The sequence below is a fragment of the Canis lupus genome, chromosome 27, assembly GCF_011100685.1.
Source record: "Canis lupus familiaris isolate Mischka breed German Shepherd chromosome 27, alternate assembly UU_Cfam_GSD_1.0, whole genome shotgun sequence".
Lineage (NCBI taxonomy): Eukaryota > Metazoa > Chordata > Mammalia > Carnivora > Canidae > Canis > Canis lupus.
In genome coordinates this window covers 25,504,525-25,527,378 of record NC_049248.1, presented here as the reverse complement: position 1 = coordinate 25,527,378, position 22,854 = coordinate 25,504,525, and the positions used below count along the sequence as shown (strand labels likewise).

Here is a 22,854-nt window from a genome sequence, read left to right as displayed (position 1 = left end):
GCCTATCCAGATTTTCCTTTGGGAGAGTGCTCCAGTAATTGAACCATCCAGTTACTTCACTCATTGGTCAAAATAGGTTCTGCTTTTTACAGAGTTCATTTCCTTTTGTCTAGCCTTTTGGGGGAGATTGGATAGGACATGTGGAGCTGGTTGGCGTTTTCTAGATATTGTTTTTGAGTAAAACTGAGTAAATGAATGAATGAATGAAGAAAAGAAGGAGGGAATCTTCTTTATAGATAGCACTTAATTTTAGTTAGTATGTCTCAACACCCCCCCCCCCTTTATGGTAAGTTGAAAAGTCATAAGATACAGGGTCTATTATTTTAGGGTTTTTTTTGATCTTTAGTTTTTCCCTTTGAAATGAGGGGACATGAATGTTCAGATAAGAATCTCACTAGTAAAAGATAATGTATAGATAATCCTTAGACCTGTGATGGGCTGCCCTAGCTTTTTTGGTTCTCTACATTCTTGAGTGCTGGCAGCTTTACACAGGCCTTATTTAGATGTATTTTGGAGGAGAGGGATTAGTGAGGTCTACATTCTCACCATCTTATAAGAATGGATGCTGACTGTCATTCACTAGTTAACTGCCTCCTTACACCCTTTCTGGAAAGAAGGAAGACAAAAGGAATATAATAAAATATCTACTGGAGACTAAGACATCAGGCTTGCAGATGAAATGTGCTCATTTTACCCTCGATGTGGTATAGTATGAGCCAAATCCACTATGTTTAAGCATGTGTGAAGTAAGGCAGTTCCTGTTTTACTTCATTTCTATAGAATGAAAAGCCATCATTATGTTTTGCAGGTAAACCAGCACCTGTGGAGAAATCACTTTGTTTTACACACGATTTTCATATCACTCATATTTACCCCTGTGTCCTTGTGAAAGTTCTTGTATCTGATGGGCTGGAGGTATCTATAGAGACCTTGAAGTAAAGAATGGTTTATATGCCGATGACTGAGCTTTAAAATTGCACGTGCAGGAAGATATTAAAGAGATTATAGACTGATTTGCAGAGTTGCACAGTGCTACGGACTAAAGATAAGCTTGAAAAAGACCAAGGTCACATTCTAGACAGCATGAGCTACAAAGCTAAAAGGATTTTTATTTTTTAAGCCAAAGAAAGCTGATGTACCTGCCACTGGTTATGCCACCTTGGAAACATCCTTGCCACTGATGTATTTATAAAGCTAAGATGTATTTTTTTTAAGCATGCATGCTAGGAAAAGTTTTTATTTTAACTATTTTGATTTAGTAGACATTTAATGTTATTTATTTTATAAAAGGCTTGAAGGGAATTTTGAGATCTTTCTAGTCTATTTACTCATTATAATGTCTAACCACAATAGCTTAGCTATACTGTAAATAGCATTTTTTTCTTTCCTTCTGGTTTCCCTCTTATTTATATTTTAAAACAGCAGATCTCTTATCCCCTTGCCAAGAATGACAAAGAATCACCCTTCCTATTTCAGGGAAGGGAAAGAAAATCTGATTTTCCATTACTGGGCTTTGTCTTTCTCCTCTTGAAGAGAGATTAAGGAGCCATCACACACTCAAATTCAAATACAAAAAAAAGAAAATTGTTTAAATAAGTAGAATGTGGCCTTCTAGGCAAATTTTCAGTTGAGTAGATCAGTAGTTCTCAAACTTCAGTGAGGATCAGAATTATTTGGAGGGTTTGTTAAAACACAGATTGCTGAGCCCCACCCCAGAGTTTCTGACTCAGTAGATGTGAGTCTGTGCATTTTTAACAAGTTCCCGTGTAATGCTGAAGCTGGTGGTCCAGGGACTAAACTTTAGGAACCACTGCAGTAGAATATGTAGTTTAAGAGTAGGTACTTTAGAGGTATTAGCCAGACCAGAGTTCAAGTCTAGATTCTTTCACTTCCTAGCTCTGTTACCTCGAGCAAAGTACTTACCCCTCTGACTCTGAGCTTCCTTATTTGTAAAATGGATACTATAACACATTCCTTATAGGGTTATCAGGAGGATTCAATGAGATTATGCATATAAAGCTCTTAGCACATCTGTGGCACTTACTAAGAGAGCTGATAACATCATCTATTTCATCCACATCGTGGTAACATCACTGGTATTATTACAAGGTTATATGTAGCCTTTAAAGCAATTTCAACAAGCTTCCTCAATACCTATACCAAATAAGAATGTTGAGGATAACCAAAAGGAGGACCATCCAGTATAGGCAAGAACCAGAAAGCATGTCTGTGAAATTGAATATGCACAATAATGACTTGACATAGAGATGGGCTAATTCAGAGGTTCCCATGAAGTGATGAAGCCCTGGAACAGCTGATTTAAATCAGTGAGAAAATAGCAAAGGTAATATGAGGAAAGGTATGTGGCAAATTGGACCTAAAGAATCGTAGGATCTTAAGATTGGAACAGACTAGCAGTCATATAGTTTATGCTCTTCAGCACCTGCCTGTATATTTCTAATAAGAGTGATCTCACTATGTTTTGAGACAACTGGTGTCGTTGCTACATAACTTAAATTTATTAAAAACTCTTAATATTGAGCCAGATATTTATGTCTTATGATTTTTGCCTATTTCTTCCTTCGTAGCAACATAGAACGATTCAATTCAGCGGAGATGTAGGTATTTACCATAAGTAACATATTCTCCTTGCTGATGATCTACTTTGAAATAATAAAATTATACAATTTAAAGAACTTAAGACCGTCTAGATTGACCTCATAATTTTGCCTCTGGGTTCCAGAGAGATTAATTTGCTACCACAGGGTGACTTGCCTAGCTAGAAGCAGAGTTGGGAAATGTGCTGTGGCTCAATCCAGTGCTTTTTCTCAAATTTGTTCTGAGCTCCTTCCTATTTTCAGTACACTTTGGGGTTCTCTCTAATATGTCAGTGTTCTAAAAGTATGGCATTTGGGATGGAACGCAGTGTTTCAGGCAGGATCTAGCCAGTGCAAGGCAGATGATTATTTCAGTAGAAGTTTGGAGAACAATCTTACTTAAAAGGCAAAAGAAATATTAATATGTAGTGGCATTCATGCCACCTTCTACCTTTCTCTTCATGTTGCTCTGGAATCATCTCTACCAGGTTCTTTTTGTTTACTCTTGGGTAAAGCTCTCTAAAGAGTCTTAATTAGTATCTTTCATATTCCTGTTTGTACCTCCTTACTTTTTATTTTGCTAAGACCCATAGAAGAAAATCTTTCTGAAAAACTGTTTTCTTTTAAATATATTTTTAAAGATTTTACTCATTTATTCATGAGAGACACACAGAGAGAGAGAGAGAGAGAGAGAGAGAGAGAGAGAGGCAGAGACACAGGCAGAGGGAGAAGCAGACTCCATGCGGGGAGCCATGCGAGACTCGATCCCGGGACTCCAGGATCACGCTCTGGGATGAAGGAAGGCACTAAACTGCTGAGCCACCCGGGCTGCCATGAAAGACTTGTTTTTAAGAAACTGGTGCTAGGATTCACACACCGGATTCCATTCTGATTTCCTGACAGACAGTATCCATGTTCTGGAAATATACCGAATTTAGGGAGGCAGCAAAGGTATTTCACTCATTGAAAGATGTCCCACTGTCTTTCAGAGCATTTAACAGAAGCCCACTTTGGTATGTGTTCCAATATGGAATAAAATTGTTGTTTGTAGGGCAGAAATGCTTCCCTTTGTCTTTGTAACTCATTGTTTTTTCAAAGTCAGGGGATTTGAGTCATTAGAAAGCACCTGAAAGTGGCCAATGTTAGCCTCAGACTACATTTTTTCTTTTGAAGAAGTTTCCAATTTTGCTATCAATTTCATGATTCTCTAATGGCCAGTGGTACTCTAAGTGATGTATTGGCAGAAATGAAATTAGACCAAGAAATAATTTAGAGGTGCATCTAAATGCAGTGTTGCGTCATTGCCTTGTCAATCACTGCTTAACAGGACAAATCAGAGTATTTTATTTTCAAATAGATCACTTGATTGAGCCATTCTCTCCCTTTATGTAGCTTACCAAATAGGTCCGAAGTAGGAGTAAAGGTAAATTTTATATGTACCTTGAACCACACTTTCCAAGTTCTTTAATTTGATGGAATTGTAGTTTTCTTTGGTTGATGACTTGATTCTAGAGATTTATTGACTTTTTTAAGTTGTATGAGCCATTGAAATGTCTTATTTTAAAGTATTCTTTTTGTATGGCCTTATTAGCTAGCATTGCAGGCAAGTAAGGACTATATATTACTCTATAAACCTTACCTTTTTGTGACCCTTTTCCCTCAGTTATAATTCTATTTTTTCTCCTCAACTTTCAGGCCAAGTTATTTTGGTGTTGTCCAATGGAATGAATATTTGACTATTCTTGATTGATGGTTGATCCCTATGCTGCATCCTACTTTTTGCTCTTTAAATCTTGAGCAGCATTTGTCATAGTTGATCAATTCCCTCCTGAAACACTTCTTCACTTGGCCCCCAGAATATACTTTCCATTCTGCTTGCCCCCCACTCATTGCCCACTCATTCTTAAGTTCCTTTGCTTTTTCCTCTGAATCTTTCTAGATTCTAAATATTGGAATGTGATAGACTCAAACCTTAGATTTACTCCCCTGTCTATAATCCCTTGATTGCTGATCTCAATACTCTCCCGTCCTTAATACCAGACTGACTGATGCTTGGATCCTTCTCCTAATGTCCAGTCTCACATATCTAACTGCCTGTATGACATGGCCACTTGGCTATCTAACTTCCGGCTCCCCATTCATTCCTATATCCCACTAAAAATGAATTCTTTCTCAAGTCTCTGGCTTCTCAGTAAGTGACAATTCCATTATTCAATCTACGTATTCAAGCAAAAAGTCTTGGTGTTAACTGTAAACTTTGTTTCCTTACACTCTAACTCCATTCCTTTAGCAAATTCTACAGACTTTAACTTAAAAATATTTATTTATTTATTTATTTTTAAAAATTATTTTTATTTATTTATTTATGATAGTCACAGAGAGAGAGAGAGAGAGAGAGAGAGGCAGAGACACAGGCAGAGGGAGAAGCAGGCCCCATGCACTGGGAACCTGATGTGGGATTCGATCCCGGGTCTCCAGGATCGCGCCCTGGGCCAAAGGCAGGTGCCAAACCGCTGCGCCACCCAGGGATCCCCTAACTTAAAAATATTTAAAAAAATGTTTAAAATCTGACTACTCCTGAACACTTCCATCACTACCATCTGCTCCAGAGTACCATTAACTCTCATCTGTATCATTGCAGTAGCCTCATAATTTGTTTCCCTGCTTTCACACTTGCCCTCCTTCATCTATTGTTGATCCTTCATCTACACTGCAGCCATCATGATTCAAAAGAGGAAGAAGAATGTTGGTTCAGGTCACTCCTCTGCTTAAATTCTTCCCAAAGTAAAATAGCTGCATGATTTGGCCTCTCCTCTGATACCCTTCCCCTTGCCCATGTCCACTTAATTTCCCCTAGCTAGCTCTCTGTTCCATCTAATGGCCATCTTGCTGTTCCACAAATATGCCAAACACATTCCCATCTCAGCACCTTTGCATCTGCCTGGGATGCACTGGTCTTCCAGGTATCCTCAAGACTTCTTCCATGTTCCTGCTTTAAAGTCTTCAAAGAGGCCTTCACATACCACCCTGTGTGCAGCAAATTCTTCCCTCTGCTCCCCCCCTTCACTTGGCTTCATTTTTCTTCGTAGAGCTGATCTCCATGTGACATTTTTGTGTGCATTTGTATTTGTTCCTACTGAAACAAACACAGGGCAGGGACTTTGTCCATTTGGTTTACACCTGACCTAGAACAGTGTCTCACACATAGTAGATAGTATGTATTTGTGGAATAAATAAATAAATAAATAAATACATGTCCACTGAGGTGAAAAATATTTAAGAAGTGAATTTGAAAACAAAGTAAGTGTAGTCTTCACATTGAATTAAGTAGGCATGTCAGTGGAATGAAATAAATATGCATAAACAGAGTTTTACATATGTAAGATATTAATATATGATAAAGAAATTATTACCCACTAGTAAAGAAGTATTAGTTATTTTCAGGGATGAGCAAACTTTCTCCATGAACAGGAAGGTAGTTAATATGTTAGCTTTTCAGACCATTATCACAACGGTTATAGCCATTACTAAAGGGAAGGGTGCCATAGACAATATGTAAACAAGTGGATATAGCTGGATTTGTCCAATGGGCTGTAAGTTTGCTTATGCATGGATTATTAAAGTAATAATATAAGCTCCATTGGGGTAGTAATTCTCATATATTTTATTCACTGACAGATCCCAGGTACATAGAACATTCTTGGCATGGAATGGACATTCAACACAAATTATTGATTTGAACTAAATCAAAATGACGTTTGAGGACACTGGCTATTTGGGGTGTAATGAACTCAGCTTCTAACCTAAATCATATAATAGCATAAATTGCAATTAGATTAAGATTTTAGAGGTAAATATGGAACAATAAAAATGGATGCAAATGTAGGTGACTATTTATGTCTTTGGATGAGAAGGTTCTTTTTAAGCATGAAAGCAGTGAATGAGAATAATTAAGGAAAATAATAGACATTTCATTTTTTGAAAATTTCAAACACAAGCACATAGAGTATCACACATATAAATAAAAATATCAAAATAAGGAAAAAGTTACTGAACATTTTTTAAAAAGCTTAATAATCTTTACATAAAGAACTTGGAGCGCCTGAGTGGTGTAGTCGGTTGAGCTTCCGACTCTTGGTTTTGGCTCAGGTCATGAACTCAGGGTCATGAGATTAAGGCCCACGTCTGACTCTATGCTGAGTGTGGAGCCTGCTTGGGTTTCTCTCTCCCTCTCCCTCTGCCACCCAGCCTCTAAAATAAATAAATAAATCTTTAAAGGTCCAATGCTTTAAAAAGAAAAAAAAAATATGTATATATACACACACACAGCACTAACAACCTAATAATGAAATGGTCAAGACTCAGGCATTCTGAAAAAATAGTCAACTGTTAATAATTTTTTAAAAATACAGAGAGGAATAAGATCCAGTTTCTAACTATCAAAGTTGTAAGGGCAAAAAGATAAAAGTAAAGAGATAATATTAAATGTTGGTTCACATACTTTGCTGATGAGAATGTAAATTCATGCTGTCTTTCTGAGAGGCGTTTTGGTAATACATTAAAAGAAACCTTCATACCTTTTTAATGTGTCAAATAATTTACCTTCCAAGAATCTGTCCTCAGGAAATAATTAGAAATGATATCAAGGATTTATGGTCAAAGAAGTTCAACAGGCTTTTATAATAATATACAGTAAGAAATAGTTTCAAAATTTAATAATAGAGAAATGGTTCAATAAATTATGATATATCTGTAAGATTGATGTTATAGATCATTGAGATTATTTTTTGAGGATGTTTAGTAATGTGGGATGTGCTAATGGTTGAGTGATGAGTATAAAAAGAAGACAAAACTGGTTATCTAGAATAATTTCAGTTACGTAAAATATAAATGGCAGAGTGCACAAAGATTAGAAGAAATTATTCTAAAAGGTTAACCATGGTTTTATCTGTATTTTTGTATCATAGATAATTTTTGTTTTCCATTTTGTGATTTTCTATATTTTTTCAGTGTTCCTACAATTAATATATATTGATACTAGGAAAAATATTACCTTTTTAAAAAATGAATGTAGACTTCTAAGAAAGCCAATTGAGTGTATGAACCAATGACTCACATAAAGGGAGATGTAAAAAGTGAATGTTTGGAAGTTTTGGCCTCATGAATGTAGGAATGCAAATTAAAATAAATATGTGATATCACCTCAGCTATTTAGAGGAACATGTGTACTGTCTACAAGAATACAAAAATGATCCTTAGGATTTGTATTCCTTGAGTGTGTGATCAAAATTATGTTACGGGCACTAGAGTTACCCTATCCTGTAGAGTAGCAGCTTGCCACAATTAAATTTAAATTTTAATTAGGTAAAATTATATCAAATGGAAAATCAGTTCCTCAATAGCATCAGCCACCTTTCAAGAGCTCAATAAACACATGTGTTGGACATCACAGATATAGATTTCCATCATTGGAGAAAGTCTTATTGGACAGTGTTGCTCTAGCATATAGCTTTAGTAAGTCCATCTGTCATCTTTGAAAGAGTAGTGGTCACTTTTAGAGTGGAGGAGAGAAGGGATATCGTATTTACAAGGGGAGAAATGTCAGACAAAATTATGTCTAGAAATGTTTCATATTTGTGTCTCAGCAAATGATTTTATACCTACTATGTACTTAGGTCCTGCATGTGGAGTGATGAGCAAGTCAGACTAGCTTTCCATGTCCAGGAACTTATATTCTACTGGTGGAGACAGATTTTCACTTGCTCTTCCCCTGGAAACCTCCAAGGCTTTTTCCTCACTTCCTTCAGTTTTATGTTAAAATGTCACCTTATCCAGAGAGGTTCCTTAAGCAAATGAGGTAAATAAAATAGTAATCCTCAACCATATCCACTCCTCCTGCAGCATAAAAAGAAGCTGTACTTATCCCTGTACAGCTTGCCCTTCTTTATTCTTCTCTAGAGTATCCTATTTGCTCTATTTTCTATTTTCCATTTATATTATGTATTTATTAATTTGTCTATTGAATGCCTTTCTTGATTAGAATAACTCTTATAGAGTAGGGACTTTGTTTTGTTTGATTCACTGTCCTGACTTGTAATCCAATATTTAGATATAATTTAAATAATAATAATTTAATAATTTAAACAAATAATTTGAAAAATAGTGATATATGGAGTTTGGGATTATTTTAATATTTTACAGATATTTTAAAATATTTAAAAAATAAGGACACATGGAATATACCAGAGAGATTTAAATAGTAATTAGTGATATAAGACAAACCTCAAGCACCCTAAGAGTGAGACAAGAAATCAGTATTTAGTAAATGTTTGGAGGACAGGTGGATATCAATATGGGAAAAAATTGATCAGAATAGAATCCATGAGTTAGGTCACTACAGCAGCAAACTCTCAGATAGTGTAAATAGTTAAATGGGAATCAGGACACATATATGAATGGAGGAGGACTCCAATAAAAAACTAGAACAAAATGTGTAGGATATCCCTTCTGTAGAGGGGAGTTTTTTTTCTTCTTTATGTTAAGTAAATAGAAATGATCTAAAGAAAAAATAATGGGCAGCCCCGGTGGCTCAGCGATTTAGTGCCGCCTTTGGGTGTCACGCTGGAGACTTGGGATCGAGTCCCATGTCGGGCTCCCTGCATGGAGCCTGCTTCTCCCTCTGCCTGTGTCTCTGCCTCTCTCTGTCTCTGTGTCTCTCATGAATAAATAAATAATATCTTAAAAAAGAAAAAGAAAAAATAGTGCCTGAGTTCTATTTTATTTGACACAATGAAATGTGATGAAATGAACATTCTAAATAAAAGTTTGGAATGTGAAAGATATATGTGAAATGACAGTCAAAAAGAGCTTATTATGAAAAATATGTTAAAATGATACGTAATGTATCAGTCATTATCCAGGTCTTACTTCGAGTGGTTAGAAGATTTGAATCATCTGTACGTGACAAAATATAGGCATGAAGTGATTACGTGGAAAGTGCCAAGGCTCATTAGTGATGCCAGAAACACAAAATGACTTTTAGGTATCATTAAGCGGGCAAAAATAGTGATAATTTACAGTTTGAGCAGTCAGTTTCAGCAGGAACCAGATGGCATCCTCCAGGAGATCTGGGCAGTGTGAAAGTGACCAAGAAGGCACAGGGGAGCACCCAGGAACTGGGGACACTGCAAAGATATTTGCACCCAGGGGAAGACGCAAAGACAGCACTGTTGTGATTGGGGAAACTGTGGTAGAGCTCAGTGGGAGCTGCACCCAGAGATGCAGACACTGCCAAAGCCTCTGTGAGGAGAAAGAGATGGGATTGGAGGCAGAGACCCAATAGGTACCTGAATTCTTATTCTTCCACTCTGTTCTGCCAGGACCATACAGCAGATGATCCCAACCAGAGCTAGTTGGTAGTGATGAGGGACCATCCTGTGCATCTACAAATAGGTTGTTGATAACATTGTCTGTTTATTACTGTAGGGCCTCAGCCTCGCAATGGTATAAAACTGCCTATATATCCTCAACTGCTGACTCCTCTTTTGGTAGAATATATGCCAAAAATCTGAAAGTAAATAGAAGAATTTTGCACGATTCATTATAGTTGCAAGAAAATTTAGGAAAATCACATACAAGTCTGGCAAGAACGAAATAAACTAGGAAAATAAGAAAAATGATTTGTATTTTTGGTTATGTATACCTCAATTTATTCCAAAAATGGATTAAAACATGATGGTGCATTGATATGATGGAATAAATTTAACCTTTTAAAATAAATGTTTGGAGAGTCACATGGGGCATGCTTTAAAGGAAATAGTGGTATGTGAATAATATGTGCAAATAGATTGAAAACTTGAAAATATGTGTATTACACATAAAAGTTAATTTAATGTGATATAATATTTTTGAATCATTTCCAGGGTTTATTGGAGTGAGGCAGTAAAAATAAATAAAAGACAGGCTGGATAAAGAAATATTGTTATTTTTAGGATTCTTTTTTTTCCCCTGGAAAGTTTTAAAAGCTGGCTTCTTCTATCTCCTGCCTATCCATGATATTGCAATGTAGGATGCAACGTTCTAGAGGTGCAAAAATATTATCATTCATATGGGGCAGGAAAAATATCTTGAAAAATTGTTTTGAATTTCTTGTTCAAATGCATTGAGCAATAGAGTCCACATAGTTTTGTAAACCAGCTTTTCGAGGAAAGTCTTTATCTAGAAATAGATTACTTTTACTAATCCATTGACTAAATAAGGCAAATTTCTAAGTGGCTCTTTAGCAAATGTCCAGTTGCAGGTAATTCAATGTGATACCACAATAACTCTGCAGAACCCCACACAATTGTGTGAAATGTCACTGGATGAGGAAGGTTATTTGAGCTGGTTATTGTAGAATTGGTTGGCTACCTCTTCATCTTTAATATATTTTTATCCTACAAATCAGAACATTTCAATATAAAAGCTAATAGTGGAAGGATATGAAACGAAATAAATCCTGTATCATATCCATCGTGGGAAACCTAATTTTGTATTAGTTCTGGGACCACATTTAATTTTAGTTCTGATGTTCCACAATTATAACCTATCCCAAAGTTAACCGGAAACAACATGAGTCTTTCTATTCTTTCTTACTCTTTCATTTTAAAAATCAATTGATTTATTCATTTTCCAAACATTAATTGAACATGTTGTATATGCCAGGCATTATGTTATATTCTGGAACCCTAACTAAATGCATAATTGGCATGATCTATTTCCTTCAATTGCACTGTTCCCTGCAATAACTGTGAGATTATCTCTAATACAACCCTGTCAGGTAGGTGTCATTTAATAGACAAGGAAAAAATGAAGAGCCCTGCTGGGAAGTGACTTAGAAACAAAGCAATCCCTCCCTGTCCTCTTTTTCCTCCATTCAGCAAATACTGTTATTTCCCCAACCAAAACACTGGGACACCTGTGTGAGGAGGGAAATTTACTCTTTTGTGAGCTTATTTGTGTGAAAGATTTTAAAGCAATATGCAATATAAAATTAAATTATACTTATTCTTTTGATTAATCACCTTACTGAAAAGAAAAAGAAATGATGCAGAAATTTGGATTGTCTGAGAACATCTGAAACATCTGGCCACCATATTTTCTCCACCATCACTGTGCGAATATTTAAACTTTGTTACTCTGCCCCAGTTTTTCAGGAGTTTCTCACACCCTGTGCTTTCCCCCTCCCACTTTCTTCTTCTTTTTATCTTCATGTTTCTTTTTATTACCCAGCTTTTTTTCATTTGTTTTTAATCATGTATCTTAGCTTTTGCAATTTGTCTACCCTGACATCCTTGGAAATTTGTGGTTTGTTTCACAAAATGACCAATTTCTGCCTCACTTAATCACATATAAAAATCAGGGCAGGAACCAGGCCTGTGTTCTTTTCTGGTCTATCCTTAGCGTGAGTATGGTCTCTTCTTGCTCAGCCCTACTCAGAAGGAAGCATGCAAAGGCACACTCCCATGCTTCCCAGAGAATCTATGGATGAAAAGGTCAAAAGTGTTGGAAAGAGCTTTATCTTCTTTTAGCTTTCTGTTTTCCTTGCCAAATATTTTCTGTTTGCATCCTCCAGTTTGGGCTAGGTATTATAAGTGAAAATATGTAGAATATCCATTAATCACATTCACCACTTTCTTAGAATGACTGTTTCTCTTTGATTTCTTCACATTGAGTGGAAGGGTGGTTTTCCAGCAAAGTCATGCTTGGAGACAGAGGGAGAAGGTTGGTGTACAAGAGTAGGGAGAAGCAGAGTAGGGACGAAGGGACTGGAGGGGAGGTCTATGAAAGAATTCTGATCCAAGGATAAAATGACAACCAATGTAAAGGAGCAGCTACACCAGAATGATGAAAATTTAATAGATTTCAGCAAAAATGTGTCTATTCAAAGCAACTTTCAAAAGCAGAAGAAATGTTACAAATAACAGTATCAGATCAATTTTTACAAGGTTTCAGTTAGAATTCAAAGATGTGATAAGATATATTGAGCTGTTCAATTTTTCTCTCCAGGTTTGCAACACAACCACAGATAGGAAACACGCAGACACCTTCTTGGAGAAGTGTGTTACAGAGTCAATAATGAATATTGTGAGCGGCTTCTTTAATTCCCCCTTTTCAGACAACAGTACCAGCCTCCAGGTAACCTAAACAAATACAGGAGCATTCTGACACAGAATTTATTTTACCATATTTGCATAAGAAAAGACTTTAATCTGGTCAGGAAGTCATTTCCTACACTTCTGGAGGTCACTTTTCTCTCATATTATTGATGTTTTATCCATTTCTGAGTTTACCAAGCTTTATTTTTAAGAAGCCTCATCTTCAAATTGAATTATTCCTGTTCTTCCTCCAAGCGTAATAGAAACATTCATGTCAGTACTTTGGCTGTTTGCCAAGTGTTGCAATAAATGATTCTTTAAATGGATAGGCATTTTGACTCAGTAAATTGACTTTAGTAATTTATCCTGAAAGAATTAGCAGGAATTTACATACTGAAATTTTCATTCAAGTATTTATAATACTTACAAATTGACATCAACCTTAAATGACCACAAATAGGGGAATAGTTAAATAATGGTGTATCTGTCAGATGGCTTGTTACATAGCAAATGGAAATCATGTTTTAAAAGAAATATTTATGACTAAGGATGATGATTATGAAGTAATATTATGTGAAACAGTCCCTAGAATTGTATTATAGTATCATCCAACTCTGCATGTGTAAAGAATATATGTGCATATATACACAGAAAAACTCAGGAAGTAAATATCTTCAAAATGTTGATACTGATCATCTCTACATGGTAGGGTTATTGGTGATTTTCATCTCTGTGGGCCCCAAAAATTCTATAGTAATTTTGTATTATTTTTATAAAAAATATCATTTTTGATTATATTTTCTTTACAGAAAACTTTTGAACTATTAGAACCATATGAAATTGTTTTTAGATGTCAAAATTGTTGTCTCCTGTCTTTACTTATTATATGAAACAAAAATATACAATCAATCAAACAAACTCAGAACATTGCTCTATTTATATTTGGAAATAAACTAGAGATTATTAAAAAAATATACTTAAATTCATGTGTTTGGCTTCAAGAAATGCCAAATTTTTTCTGATTAACAATATAATTAAAATGCAAGTAATCGATTTTCTATTGCATTTGACATGGTGCTTGTCATGAATGGGTACATAATAAATATTTGTTAAATGAGATATTCTGTAAATGGCACTGATGAGCCTATTTTGAAGAGCCTTTTTGATAATGCATAGATGCCATGTTAGGAGCTAGGCCTATTTGCATACTTTCTTTTTGTTTTCAGACACATCAGCCAGTTTTTATTCAGTTGCTGCAATCTGCCTTCAGAATTTACAATTGCACCTGGCCAAATCCAGCACAGAAATCCTCCGTGGAGTCTTGTATCAGAACTTTGGCTGAAGTGGGTAAGTCAGAATGTCGAGTTTTACTTACTTTTACATTTTGTTAAAGAAATCAGACTTTTGGCTAGTAGCCAAAACAAGCAGCTTCCCAGTTTACAACTTAATAAAGGTATGGTTTCTCTAAAGCTGAAGAGGTTTAGAACTTCAGTTCAGAACTGAAGAGCAAACAGTTCTGAACATTGCTTACTTTTGGGGAAGGGAATATAATTATTGTATTTCTTTTTTCAAATTTTAAAAATTTATTTATTGAGTTTTAATTGTATTTCTAATCTTAATATTGTATATAACACTAACATAGCTTGGTAAGATTTTACAGGAATGAGTTTAGTTTAATTGTTATCTCAGATTTCATTATGGAATTGTCTGTTAAGTAGCCTGACATACTAATACCTTCATAGGGCAGTGGGACCTTTTGAGGGTTTTTTTAGTTTTGTAATTTGGCCTGAAATCCATTAGTATTAACTAAGGGCCTGTTGTATACAGAAGCCTTCAGAAATTACAAATGAAATGGAAGGCAAGGGGATGATTATAGCTAAGTGAAAGTTAGTAGATTTTAGAGGGAGTTTCTCATAAATTCCTCTTCCCTCCCCTCCCTCCCCCCTTCCTTCCTTCCTTCCTTCCTTCCTTCCTTCCTTCCTTCCTTCCTTCCTTCCTTCCTTCCTTCCTTCCTTCCTTCCTTCCTTCCTTTCTCCTTGCTTCCTTGCTTCCTAATTAATTAGGGCTGTTCTCCAGATGGCGGAGGGGAGCAGGAGAAAGAAATACTGGACTTAAAAAACAAACAAACAGATGTGCCTGACCACTTTCTCAACTAATGCAGCCCTGGGAAGGGCAGCTTATAGTGTCTGTCATCACCATTAACATTTATTGAGCACTCACCATGTGCATTGCTAAGGAATTTACTTGATTTGTTTCATTTAATACTTGGATAGGTTCTCTGGTAATTTACATTGTACAGTTGAGAAAAACAGAATTATCCAGATTAGGTAACTTGGCTAGGGTTATAGTATATGCTCAGTAAATATTCGATAAATGAATCAATGATTTAACTAATTAATGACCATGTAAAATTGTTTTGTCTTTCTCCCATCTGCAGTTTGACCTAAGTGACTATATATTAACAAGATTTAATGACTGCTCAAGTTTAATTTGAACAAGTAACAAACTTAAGATAACCTAAGGGATCCATTTAAAAATTTTATTTTTACTTTTTTTCAACTTAAAAATTTTAGAAGTAAGAAACTTAAGGGAGTTCATCTCAGTGATTAATTATAAATAAGTATCAAACTTGACAGATTTTCTGTATACCAAAAAGAAACAGAGACTACACTGTGTAAAACACATTATTCACAATTGCAACAAAAATATCAAATACTTAGAAGAACAGTTAACAAAAAACATCAGAGAATAATAGTATAAAACTTTTTTGAGGGCTATAAAAATGTTTAGTAAATGAAGAGCTTTACTATTATTGGATTAAAAAAATTACTTTTGTGAGGATGCTGGCTCTCCTCAAATAACTGATAAGTTTAATGCTTCAACAGTCTGTGGACTCTCCACACACATCCTCTCTCCTCACAGCCCACTTGGCCTTAGGTACCACATGTGGGGTCAGACCCTGCAAGGATGTGTCACCTGGGAGTGTGGTCTCTGACACTCCTCTATGAAGGCACCCTCCTTATCTCCTGTAGGTTCCAACAGTTTACCTCAGGCTGCTGAGGGACCTTCTTTCCACAGGGGGGTGGCCTCTGACTGTGCTGGATCACTCCTTCACATGCACACCCGCATCACCTTTGTTACCCTGTACCAGGCTGTCCCCGCACTCCATCAAGTTCTGATTCTCCACCCTGTGCAGCCTCCACTGCACAGGTACCTTCCACTTCTTTTTGGATTCAGAAGCTCTGGGTCACTTCATCTCTCTGTGCACTTCTTCCCCAGTGCTGACACCTACCTTTGCTCTGCTCCTCCTATAGATTTTAGGATTAAACCCTTCAAGAAGGGAAGGGAAGAAATAAAGAGGCCACAATAGGTATTGTGTCAAAAATAAAGAACACAAAAGAGAAGCTCATTCTTACTTTAAAAAGATCCACATAACAAAATGTCCAGATGGATATAAATAAAATATTAACATTGATTATCTCTGAGCAGTGAAATTATAGGTGAATCTGGTTGTGTCATTCATGCTTTAGTGTAACCTCTGAGTTTTTAATAATATACTTTTCAAGCTATAATGAAACAGTACTAAAAGCATTTTTATTTGGATGAAATCATCTGTGGAATATACTAACCATTAAAAGATAAAATCCAAAGGAAAAGCAAAGAAATAAGCTGATGTTATTTCTTTTTTCTACATAGGAGTACATTGTCTTTGCTGCCAAGTATATTTCTATATTTTACATTTTAAGGCAGCCTCCCCTCGTCTTCCTTCTTTTTCTCTCTATCCTCCGCCTCTTCCACCTCCTTCTTTTTCTTCTTGTCCATCTTGTCCTCCCCCTCTTTCTCTCTCAGTATTTATTTAGCAAATGCAGTGGTGGTGGTGGTGGGGTGGGGGGGGACACCAGTTGGCCCTACATAGAACATAGAAGGCATACTGCTCATAACACTTAAAAATTGGGATGAAGAACGTTAAGCCATAGAGGAGACCCCACGCTGTGCCTCCCATCTCAGTTCCCACTCCAGTGGTTTCTTGTGAAGTCAGACCAGTTCTTGCACAGCAGGATGGCTGAGCTGTGGGGATTTAAAATAGTCGTCAATTTATAAAACATTTTCTAAATAAATAAATAAATAAATAAATAAATAAATAAATAAAGTCAGCAATACTCTCAGTCTCAAGATAACCTTTTATTTCTGTTACAGGATTTAATTTTCTACCAAACTTCTGCTGGCCCAAACCTCATGAATTAGCAGGATATTTTAGTGACTTTTTGTATGCTTTAAAGAACATGTGTGGGGCAGCCCAGGTGGCTCAGCGGTTTAGGGCTGCCTTCAGCCCAGGGCCTGATACTGGAGACCTGGGATCAAGTCCCACGTCGGGCTCCCTGCATAAACCTGCTTCTCCCTCTGCCTGTGTCTCTGCTCTCTCTCTCTCTCTCTCTCTCTCTCATGAATCAATAAATAAAATCTTAAAAAAAAGAAGAATATGTGTGATAGGGAGTCAAAAATTAATTATATCTAAGCCTGTAACCGAGGTAGGTTTGGAAGAGCGAGGCTTTGGTGTAAAATCTGTTTTACCTTTGTGAGAAGGCCCATTTTCTTTCTCTTCCTGGTTTATTCTTTCCACTTGGAGCAGTTAGGAAGCTCTAGAAATTCTATTCCCATGATCCCCTTGCATGTGTACCTCTCCTTCCTTCTCCTCCATAAAGGACTTCCTTCCTGGACCACTGGAGGAATTATTCAGTGTTCTCTCCTTGTGTCTTTCATCACCTAAAGAAATGTGCCGCCAGAGTAATCTTCTTGAAGTGAAGTTTTCTCTGTTGGTTTAAAAACATCAACAACGGAGTCCCCAGCCTCCAGTACTAGCCCTTTGTCTAACAAACTGAGGACAGACTTCTTGTCACATTCATGGCCTTTACAGCACAGCCCTGCCTCACCTCTTTGACCTCCTTGCTCTCTGATTCCCCACACCTGTGTGACAATGGACCAATCTTATGCCCCATGCCTTGCTCGTGCTGTAACTTACTTTCTCAATCTCTGTTTCCTTCTTTCTCATTCTCTTTTTTCTTTTTCTTTCTCACACCAGTTTCCACCATTGCTACCTGTCATCACCTTTCCTATTATTCAAAAATTTTTATTCAAATTCCTCTATGAAAGCCATTCTTAACTCTCATATCTAGAGCTGAACTTGTCCCCATTTGACCACTGACACTTTTCCTATGGTCTTTGTTTGATCAGAGCTTATCCCATCCTAAGTCCTCATCTTATTTCCCCTATTAGACTTTGAGGGATGATGATTATGAAGTGCCAGTCACAAAGACATGAATTAAAAAAAACATTGTCTAGGATGGAGAAGGTGAAAAGCAAATCCTGCTCTGCCATAATTAGACCACATCTTCTTTTGTTTGTTCATGGATGCTGTGCATAGAAAAACAGGATAAAAATGAAAGGCATTCAGAAATGAGCATCCACAATAGGAGAGTGACCTAAACCCACCTTATTGGATTGTGATTGAAAACATTTGAAATATTTAGGCAAAGGAGAGAAGTCTGAGGGAAGACAATAATCTTTCAACCTTTGAAGGTGATAATGGACTTCTTTTTATAGGAATAGGGTTATAACTAATATATGGCAGCTGCAAGGGGCAGATTTTTGTCCCACTCTAAAGAACAACTATTTTACAGTCAGTACTCTTTTAAAACCTTACTGGTCATGTTTAATTTTTCTCTTTTGTTCACTTCCATTAAAGAGCAGGTTCTATTGGCTCCACTTCCAAAATACATTTTTTTCCTTATCTTGCATGACACCCTTGTCCAAATTCACCATCATGTGACATGGGTTACAGAACCATCTTCTTACTGAACACCTACCTCCACTCCTGTTTTGCTACCATCCGTTCCCTACACAATATTTAGAATGATCTTAAAATGTACATCAAATCGTTATCACTTATCTACTGTTATTACACTTGAAATTTGTATTCCTTACCATAGCTTAGACAGCCCTCTATCATCTGAGCCTCCTCTTCTTTTTCTACCTTTCCTTCGCTCTTCCTCCCCCAACTCTGCTGCTCCACCCACACTGGTCTTCCCCCTGTTTCTAATCCATACCAGATTTTTTCTCATCTTAGGACATTTATGTGGGCTGTTTCCTCTATCTGGATTCTCCCCCCACAATTGTCACATACTTAGAATAGAAGTGCTCAGTGAAATGTTCCAGAACATCCCATATACAGTGTCCCAGCCTCTTCCTGCTCCTTACCCTATCTTATTATTTTTTTTCCTCTTAGCATTTTCACTATTTGAAAGCATCTTGTCTGTTTATTTAGTTACTTTTCCATCTTGTTCTCTGCTTTTCCTCTTAGAAGATAAATTATGAAAGCAGGGACTTTGCGTTATTTACTGACTGTTAGGACCTGGAAGTGCCTGGCACTGATTACGCAGGTTAATGAGTGTTTGTTGACTGAAAATAAACCATGGGCTAGGAATATTGCAAATAGTGAAGTTTAGGCTTAAGTAACTCATCCAACTAATAAGTAGCTGAGTTGGGGGGTATCTGGGTGGCTCAGTCTGTTAACCATCTGCCTTCAGCTCAGGTCATGATCCTGGGGTCCTGGGATCGAGCCCTGCATCGAGTGGGAAGCTTGCTTCTCCCACTCCCTCTGCCTGTCACTTTCCCTACTCATGCTTAAATAAATAAATAAGTAAAATCTTCAAAATAAAAGTAGTTGAGTTGGGTTTAAAATCCAGATTTTTCCGAGTGTGAAGTTTCTGTTGTACTGCATTACCCCAGAAGTCGTACCTTAGGAAGCCCTAACATATAAAGTAGAACTTGGCAGTTTGGTTCGCTGAGTAGGAATTTATCTGAATTTTACAACTCCAGTGCGAAAATCATTTTTGTGTTTCAGTGACTCTTTAAGAATACAAAGAGGCTCTACCATTTAACACAATTCAAATATGTTAGAATTTATAATATTGGAGAAAACAAAGAGGATACATACTTAAGCAAAAGTCAGGAGAATACTGTTTTTTTTTTTTAGTAATTTTTTTAAAGATTTTATTTATTTATTCATAGAGACAGAGAGAGAGAGAGAGGCAGAGACACAGGCAGAGGGAGAAGCAGGCATCATAGAGAGAGCCTGACGTGGGACTCGATCCAGGGTCTCCAGGATCATGCCCTGAGCTGCAGGCGGCGCTAAACCACTGTGCCACGGGGGCTGCCCGAGAATACTGTTTTTATAAAGGAAATGTTCAGGGCATTTATAAATTGGTAAACACATTCCTATAAATGCAAATATCTATTATAGATCTTCCTCAACTTATGATGGGTTACATCCCTACAAACCCCTCCTAACTTGAAAATATCCTAAGGTCTAAAATACATTTAATACATCTAACCTACTGAACAAAATAGCATAGCCTAGCCTGCCTTAAATGTTCTTGGGTCATTTACATTAGCCTACGGTTAGGCAAGATAATCTAACACAAAGCTTTTATTCCTTAATAAAGTGTCAAATATCTCATGTAATTTATTGAATATTGTACCAAAAGTAAAAAACAGAATGATTGTATGGATGCAAAATCCTCATGATTATGTGACTAGTCCGTGGAACTGTGGCTGCCACTGTCCAGCATCATGAGAGAGGATTCTACTGCATATCACTAGCCTGGGAAAAGATCAAAAGTCAAAACTCAAAAGTACAATTTTCTACTGAATGTGTATCACTTTTGCACCACTGTAAAGTCTAAAGATTGTGAAGTCAAACCACTCTAAATCAGGGACCTTCTGTTGAGTTAACATTTATAAAACACTTCACAATTTGTAAAGTGCTCTCAAGTACATAAGCTCAACTCATCTATCATCAAAAATTCTTAATTCTCATTGTTATTTGTACATTAGATATAAAAGGCAGTAAAAGGCAAGAGCACTTCTTTAGTCAGTGCTTACATTGCTGAGAGCAGTGAGTGTTTATTGAGTGTCAGACAGTGCGGTAAACTTTATGATGTGGACATACTTTTTACCCCATTTTACAGTGAAGATGTGAGTTCAGCAAGGTTAGGCAGCTTGTCTAAGGTCACACAGTCGGGTGGGGACAGAGCTGGGATCTTCTAAATGGATAGGCTAACAGACATTTGTGATGTTCTACTATCACAAATCAGTTTAAACAAGCCTTACCTGTTTTATGCCTTTAAGATACAGAATACAGATCAAGATTACCATCTTGATTTAAGGTGTATATGAAATGAATGCATACAATTTTCAGAAAACTTAAAAAGAAGGTAAGGAGATAGTGAATTAAGTTAGTAGGTGTTTGAGAGGAAGTCCTCATAGAAAAAGAGCACTTCCTATCAGTTGTCTTTTTTTTCCTTAATGAATACTCCAGAAACTTTTATCAGCTACTATCAGATGTATTGAGGCCATGATCAGTTGTGCATTTATTATGTCACGTTCAGTTTTTCTGATAAAACTTCATAAGCATTTAAAATGGAAGCTGGGGCAGCCCGAGTGGCTTAGCGGTTTAGCGTCGCCTTCAGTCCAGGGCCTGATCCTGCAGACCCAGGATCGAGTCCCACATCAGGCTCCCAGCATGGAGCCTGCTTCTCCCTCTGCCTGTGTCTCTGCCTCTCTCTCTCTGTCTCTCATGAATAAATAAATAAAATCTTAAAAAGAAAGAAGCCCTAAAAATCTATAGAACTTTAAAAAAAATAAAATGGAAGCTGTGATCAATTGTGAATGTACCATGTGTATCATGTTCGGTTTATCCAAACAAACTTCCTAAGCTTCTAAAAGCTGAGATGCTTTTGAAGATTGTATCTGCAGAAATTACCAATCATTAACCTCCATTGCTACACTTTCTTCCAATTTATGTCAAATTTGAAATTGGTAGGAAGATACAGGGTCTTAAGTGATAATAAATGTGAATTCCCAGGCAATGTCATCAGCTGCAAGGGTGCCTAACTGGAATGTAAGGCATACACATGTCTATCATTCTCTACCCTCAATAACGTAAAGTAAGGCTGGTTTGGGAACAAGTCAGGATGGGGACCTCTGGAATAGATGCACGCCATGGTGTTCACTGAGATTTGAGAAATGTTAGGGCCATTAAGGCCATGTCTTCAATGCTCTTGGTCAGTTCCTGTTCCTCAGTTTACTCTTGTATATAAAACACAATAACACATGTTAGAAGTAATTTGAGAAAAAGAATCCAAAAATTACTCCCATATTATTTCACTTAAAAAAGAATTTTGCTCCATGTGTTTCATAATCTTCAAATGATTTGGGGGGATTAATGTTGGGTACTTTGTTGGCAACAGAATCTTTTTTCCAAATGGAAATTCTGTAAAATATCTTCTACAAATGGTTTGAATAATGAACATCAATCTTCAAGCCAATTGTTCCCAAAAAATTTGAACATGTAGAAAATAGTAACCCTTTGAGGAGAGAAATTCAGTGTCTATTAAACAACCAAATCTATTTTTAATCTACCTAGGGTGTTACAGTTGATTGTATGGTGAGTTTGAAATAAAGCACCCCTGTAACTCTAGTTTTTAAAAACATTATTCCTTTTTAAAAGTTAAATCTGAATAAGCTACAAGATAGGACAAAATCCTATAATATTTTTCATGTATTCATTGATTCATTTGATTTATAATGATCCTTGTTTTCTGAAACATACTATTTTAATTGTTTGGCAAATAAAATCTCAAACTGTATTTCCTGCCCTCAATAAATTTCTAGTACATTGGGAGTAAATATAACAGGTACAGAAATCACAGAGCAGAATAAGTGTCTTAACTAAGCAACACTAAATACCTTATCTGTTATAGTATTAGAGCCTGAGGTAGTGCCTAAAGCTCAGTAGATACTCAATAAATACTTATTGCATGAATAAAATAAATGGATGAATACAAATAAATGAGTCAATATCCTACTCTTATCATTGACTGCATAGTATCTTATTGTGCCTATATTCTAAATTATTTAACCCTATTGGCTAGATATTTATGTTGTATCTAATCATTTCATATATGAGGGAGAATAAGGTAAATACCTATGAGTAGAATTTCTGGGTATTTAAATTTTGACAGGCACTGCCCTGTGTAGAGATAATTTAATTTACATGTCAC

General features: G+C 36.4%; 1 protein-coding gene across 2 annotated transcripts in view; it reads left to right on the top strand.

The window, feature by feature from the left end:
• The window catches only part of ITPR2 (inositol 1,4,5-trisphosphate receptor type 2), a 472,751-nt gene that overhangs the window by 217,221 nt on the left and 232,676 nt on the right, over positions 1-22,854 (top strand). For both annotated transcript variants that reach the window (XM_038577122.1, XM_038577123.1), the window contains exons 33-34: positions 12,645-12,773; positions 13,960-14,080. In XM_038577122.1, coding sequence (XP_038433050.1) covers positions 12,645-12,773; positions 13,960-14,080 — 250 coding nt within the window. The remainder of the gene's footprint in view (positions 1-12,644; positions 12,774-13,959; positions 14,081-22,854) is intronic.